The 6,410-nt window shown below is 29.4% G+C and overlaps 1 protein-coding gene across 1 annotated transcript; it reads left to right on the forward strand.

Annotated features, from left to right (window-relative positions):
• Nucleotides 1–2,365: 2,365 nt before the first annotated feature.
• Nucleotides 2,366–6,168, forward strand: LOC119672256. The gene is made up of 2 exons (XM_038083266.1): nt 2,366–2,692; nt 5,171–6,168. Exons 1-2 carry the CDS (start codon nt 2,539–2,541, stop codon nt 6,043–6,045), a joined length of 1,029 nt encoding a protein of 342 aa, XP_037939194.1. The 5' UTR covers nt 2,366–2,538; the 3' UTR covers nt 6,046–6,168.
• The last annotated feature ends 242 nt before the right edge of the window (nt 6,169–6,410 follow it).

The following is a 6,410-nucleotide window of genomic DNA, read 5'->3' on the forward strand; positions in this document are numbered from 1 at the left end:
TCACTGGGAAATTTTATTACTTGCATTCTGGCTGACTGGTGTTGACTTATTTAGGATGTTTCATTTTTACTCGTAGTCTATTTTTAATTCCATGGCATTTATATAAACGTGAATCATAGTCACGCGTTTGGCTTTTAGCTGGTGAGTAAGCAGCTGTGGAAGGATCAATAACTTCAGTTTAATGCGTTCAACATTTGAACTGATTTAGGCAGTTAGGAGAGATATGGATACACAGGTGCCACTGACTTTTTATATAAATTTTTTTTGGGTTGAATGCACAAATTTTGAAGGGCTAATAGACTCGAGTTCAATGCTTGACATTAAAATATCTGAATTTTTTTTGTGTTAAGAGATTTACTTAATTTATTAGTAATAATAAATTTAAAAAGTATTTAAAATAATTTATAATAGTATCTAAAATAATGAATAGTAGCATAAAGCATTAGACATGCTTTTGTTGATTTGATGTGACAACTTCAGTGCTTAATTTGAATACGATGTAAGAATTAATACCTAGAGCTATTGAACTTTTCTTATAGAATCAGTGATTGAGTCAATGTATATATATAGTATTAGGATGCCATTAAGGTATATGAGCAATTTTTTTTTTCGAAAAATTGGTTGACTGCACCCTCCAGATTGGTTCAATTTACTAAAAAAATAATCTATGTAAAATTTTAGTTCAATTGGATAAGTGGAAATGGCGTCCCAAGAGCCCCAAAGATTGGAAAATAACCATTTTTTCCATAATATTCATATTTGCTTACTTATATATCCGACATATTTAATTTTATATAAAAACTGCCTTCCCAAAAGTTAAGAATAAAAGAAAAAATTAGCTGAAATCACCCGATTTCATCGCATTGCGGTAGGTATGATTAAAAGCGAGATTTATTCGTTTGGCATCCTTACATAAAATACAATGTCCTGTAAATAAACTCACTTCAAGATTGATATCTCTACGGGGAATCTCAATGAGAGTATTTGATTTTCTTATATTGGAGCGTGGACAAATTGTATACAGATTCCTGTATACCGTTAGTCTTCCCATCTTTTATTAAAAAGTTCGGCACAGGAAGGACTCAATGACAATTTGCATGATGTCAACGATATCCCCAAAAAGTTTAGGTGTTCCGGATGGTTTACTGAAACACCCCGTCTGGCTACTTCCTCTTCTTTGCAATTACCGAAAATATCCCCATGATTGGGAGCTCAGATTAGAGAAATATTGAACTATGTCAACATCTCATTTAGAGATTTGTAGCAATTAAAGATTGTCCTAGATGTAAACTGAACTGAGCTCAAGGACCGATATATTTTTTTCGGTTCCGGTTCGAAGCCCTGGTTAGAACACAATAATTATCGTCAAGGGAAGTTCTGATATCCATTGTAATTGAATATTATACATACTCTAGCACTAGTTACAGGAATTTATAAAATTGTAGCATCTTTGTTTAGAGCGTATTGAAGATAGAGAATAATATTGATAGCATTGTGTTCTTCTTTAGACATTTTATTTTGTTATTATAAATTTAGCTTTAGTCTGAGATGCTAAACTCGACCTAGGAAGTATTACTAGGTGTATATACTGAAATATTATTGCACCTCGGTAATATTTTATAAAATGGTGCAATCGAATTGGAAATGAATGGATTTTGTTCTGCAATCAAATTGGAATTGGATAGATTTTGTTGTCATTGCCACCTATTGCAAAGCAAGGTATTTATCAATCAACCCAGTATATTCACATAGTTTTATTCTATAGACTTTTATCCTTGGGTCACCGTATAGATTATATAGTACTTTACCTACATCATATATTTAATTTATTATTTATTATAATTTTATTATAATAAATTATTATTATATTATTTATTATTATTATAATTATTATTATTATTATATTTCTTTACTTCATTTACTTTATTACTTCATTAAAAAAGTATGGCAACACTATACGTATATTCGCTAGTTTTCATGTGTAAAAATTTCTCAAATCGTGATGTACACATTTATATAATGAAGCACCGCAAGAAATGAAAATTCCAACCGACATTTGAAGCTAAACAAAACAAATAAAAGCAAAAACAAAATTGTATGAAGACCACCTAAATGCGCTGTGTTTACTTTTTTACGTTTTGCGCTTTGTATTCGCTGATGACGTATGCTGTGTAGCTTCAACGGTTGTATGGCTAAAAACTCACAGCTGTCGCTTGTATGATGAGAGGCGCGAATGGCAAGTGAGAGAAGCTTGTTTAACAGCAAATACGTTGCCATTTACTTATTAAGCGAAGGAATGAGATAGATAGCTATATGTTCTCAGATAAGATAATTGCGAATGTGATGCAGTTTCTGAATTTCTCTCACAGTTTTGTGTTCATACAAATAAAAGTGTCGGCAGACAACAGAAGGCAGACTGCAGACAGTTGACTGAAAATTGTGGCCTGAGTTTGTTCTTTGGGGTTTTGTACCTAAAATAATTAGTGTTAAAACGCAATAATTAAAATTAGTATTAAAATTTAAATTAACATTTTAATTATGGAAGCAAAGCCACGCACTGACAGTCGTCACGAAATTATTTCATTGGTTAAGAAAAATCGCTTATTATGGGATAAAACTTATTGTGGCTTCAGTAGTCGTTCTAAGAAAAGGGCTGTATGGCTTCGTATATCTAAGGCTGTTGGAATGTCTAGTAAGTAAAACATTTTATTTACACACGAATTTTTTTAAGTCCAAAGAAAATGTATGTCAATATGAAATACGTACAGAGTTGTCAATATTAAAAATATACTAATGTGTTACATAAAATTTGACGGGTATAAGAAAATCTATTATATGGCAATTACACTGGCTCAAATAAGTGATTTGGGTCAAAAAACATAAATGAGAAGCAAATGATTGATTTCTGCATACAAAATCTCATATGTGCAAATGCGTTTCATTTGCGGATTTTGTACAAATGAGTTCCAACGAGTTTCAAATGAGTTCCAAATGCAAATAAATACATAAGTAAAAGCTTTACATGACATTTTGACAGTTTAAAAAAGCTGTTTTTGATATATTTAAAAAAAGGAAAAACAAATATTTGGTGGTTGCATTTCCTTGAAAATGAAGCACCTCTTTTTGGAACTTTTACTTCTTAAAAAGTTCTTAATCAAAGACAAAAATAAGTATTCAGTTTATATTGTAAGGTTTAAAGGAATATTTTACTTTAAACCAACATATTTTTGGCACAGGCCAAAAAACAAATCAACAGGTACGTTGACAAATCAGCTGTTTGAAATGAGAACAATTGAAGAACAACGGATGTAAACACTTTCAAATGACTGATTTGAAATGAGTCATTTGCGGCCAGTGTAAATGGGTTATTCAGCCGTCCATAAAATTTGAATGTATGTAAAGAAGTATAGTATTACAGCGACAGGCCAACACTGAATACAGTACAGGGGTGAAAGGAGTGAGGTAGTAGAGTGCTATAGTTGTACTGTAGTAATATACATTATACTGTAGTACTATACGTATATGATGTACGTACAAATTTTCATAAATAATTGTTTATTATTTAATAAAAATAAGTCTTTTTACTTCAATTAATCTATTCCTAATTATTATATATGTAAAAATATAACTTAGATAGAAGTGATCCGCTTAAGTTATTAGTAATTAAGATATTTGCAACCTAATGATATTTTAGCTTAATTGAGATCTTGCAAAAATTGGACCAACTTTAAACTCTCTAAGTCCTAATAACATAAAATAAAAAATAATAAATTAATAAAAATTATTAATAATTAAAATTATTATTAAAACTTTTTTTAAAAATTTTACTACTTTTTAATTTTTCAAAGCTTGAAATATTGGCAAATGTGTGTAAAAAATTTTCTATTTTATATAACATCAAATTTCCTAAGTGAAAATGTGCAATAAATAGAAATTTTTTAATGGAATTTTTTAATCATATGTTTAATACCCAAAAGATGTATTCGTTTTTTTTTATAAAATTTTTCTTATTAATAGCCAGCCAAAAGCTTTACAAGAAACATAAAATTACTTTTCACTCCATATTTTGTGCAGATTTAAGGTCCACGAAAACATCGGAAAATTATATAGAATGTGACCTTCATTATAAAAACCAAATTAATAAAAAACCAACACAATTTTATAAAAATAAAATTTTTCATAGAAATCGGTTCAAAACAAAGTAGTTATCACATATTACGATCAGATGCATGTCTTGCTGTATGTCCAAAGGTCTCATTTCAATATCTCTACTGTTCCAGACAATGCCGAATTTTAATTGTCTAATAATGTTAATTAAAAGACACTATATTGTTCAACTATATTGTTAAACATCAATATATAAGATCTCAATATTTGTTATCAATACATTCAACACTTGAAGCCAGAAATATTTTGTACAATATTATAATAATTTTTGTTAAAATTTGGTTTTTTAAAACTTTATTAAATCTCTGTTCAATTCAATAAACACTAAACAATAATAACGACAATACTTTTTGGTTAGAAAACTGGGCTGACTATTTTCCAAATTTAAATAAATGCATACGTATTTATTTCCTCTTCATAAGAAAATATAATATTACACGAATGCATGTTAACTTCAGCATAACTTATAATTCTCAGTTTCTTTAATTAAAATACACTACATATTAACAAAAAATTTTAATTACAAGTTGAATATCTTTAATATATAATAATGTAGCTTTAATCTTTGTCCTGTTGCCATTTCAACTCTAATGTGGGGTATCAATATATGTTTGGTTTACGTTGTATTTAAAGTGAGAGGAATATAACATAAAATATTATTCGTGAGCACTTTCTTGGTTTCGAAGCGGAGAAGGTTATTTTCCAAATCTAAATAAGTGCAGACATTTTTATTCCTTTTTAAAAAGAATATGTAGTATAATTTTACATATATATGCGAGTCAGTTTTAGTATAAATTATAATAGAATTTAGCCCATTATGTTACTCCAATGGTACTGTTATTTGTGCTCTATATAATTTTATTAAATCTGTATTGTATTATCATACATATAAAGTGGGCTGCTATTTACTGAATCGGTGTCTGTTGCCATCTTCAACACATTTTTTGTATTAAAATTTTACTTCATGGTTGGTATTTTAATTATTTTCTTTTTTTATTTTTAGATGATAAGGCCCGTCGTATTTGGGGAAACTTGCGTGATCAATATCGTCGTGACTTGAAACGTTCAATAAAAGGTGGTGCAAAGAGAAAATGGAAATTCTGTAACGAAATGGATTTTCTACGTCCAATGATAAGAGTACAAGGCAAAAATTCCGAATTATCATCAGCTGAAAGTGATAATGATGAGTCATGCGATTCTTCATTAGAGACTCAAAATTCTACCACCGACAAAAATCTTTTGTTACAGTCTTCTATGTTGATATTCCCCCAACCTGAACAGCTAGAGCAGATAGAAAATCTTAATACATCAAATCAAAACTTGACCGAAGAATATACGACAACTTCAATCGTCAATTATTCATCTATGCTAAAACCAGCTAACCTTAATGCGTCAGAATGTATTCCCCAAGTGTTGGAAAACGTTAGCGTAGTCGAAAGAGTAGACAACACGGTTAAAATTGAAATTGACTTAAGCTCTGATGATGAAGCGTGTATAAAATCAGAAAATCCAAACGAAATAGAAGAAATCGAAATTGATAATTCTTCAAAAGGAATGGATAATACGTTTTCCGAGGCTTCAAATAATGGGAATCAAGAAATGCTACGTAATGACACTGTAACTTCTCAAAGTTCAAAAATCACACTTCCTCAGCAAATAAGCTTCAATCATTGCAACATTAATGAAAGATCAATAGTTGATACAAATACTTCTGTGGCAGAGGTGGCTCAGGATATTCAGTTAAATACAGATCAAGTACAAGATGAAGATTATCATTTTGTTATCAGTATTTTGCCACATTTACGAAAAGTACCCAGTAACCGCAAGCTACACGTGCGGATGGCTATTATGAATGCCTTATCTAATGAATTTAATTGATCTTTCTCATAGTATGGGAAAGGAAAAAGGCAAAATGTGATATCATAGAAGAACTCTTAAGTTTTTGACAAACATAAAATCAATTAAGTTATGGCAAACCATTATACCTATTACGATTTTTTGTAAAACTCCAATGATAAAACCAAATAATGAGTGAAAGTGTTGACTTTTACTAATAATATCCATAGGATATTCATATTTATATCCAGAGCCATCTTATTTGATGGGATTCTGATTGTAAAATAAAACTTTTATATATTGCAAAGTAAATTTTGTATTTGATTAAAGTAATCTTTGTTACAACTTTTCTTCCTAGTATTATTAAACTTAGTACAAAACATGATAGTATATATATTAACTGTATT

The sequence above is a fragment of the Teleopsis dalmanni genome, chromosome 1 (assembly GCF_002237135.1).
Source record: "Teleopsis dalmanni isolate 2A chromosome 1, ASM223713v2, whole genome shotgun sequence".
Classification (NCBI taxonomy): Eukaryota; Metazoa; Arthropoda; class Insecta; order Diptera; family Diopsidae; genus Teleopsis; species Teleopsis dalmanni.

What these genes read in the sequence shown, in the direction of transcription:
- LOC119672256 (XM_038083266.1), top strand. Translation starts at nt 2,539, where the DNA reads ATGGAAGCAAAGCCACGCACTGACAGTCGTCACGAAATTATTTCATTG. An exon ending in TAAGGCTGTTGGAATGTCTA is followed by an intron (nt 2,693 to 5,170) that starts GTAAGTAAAACA and finishes TTTTATTTTTAG; the next exon opens with ATGATAAGGCCCGTCGTATT.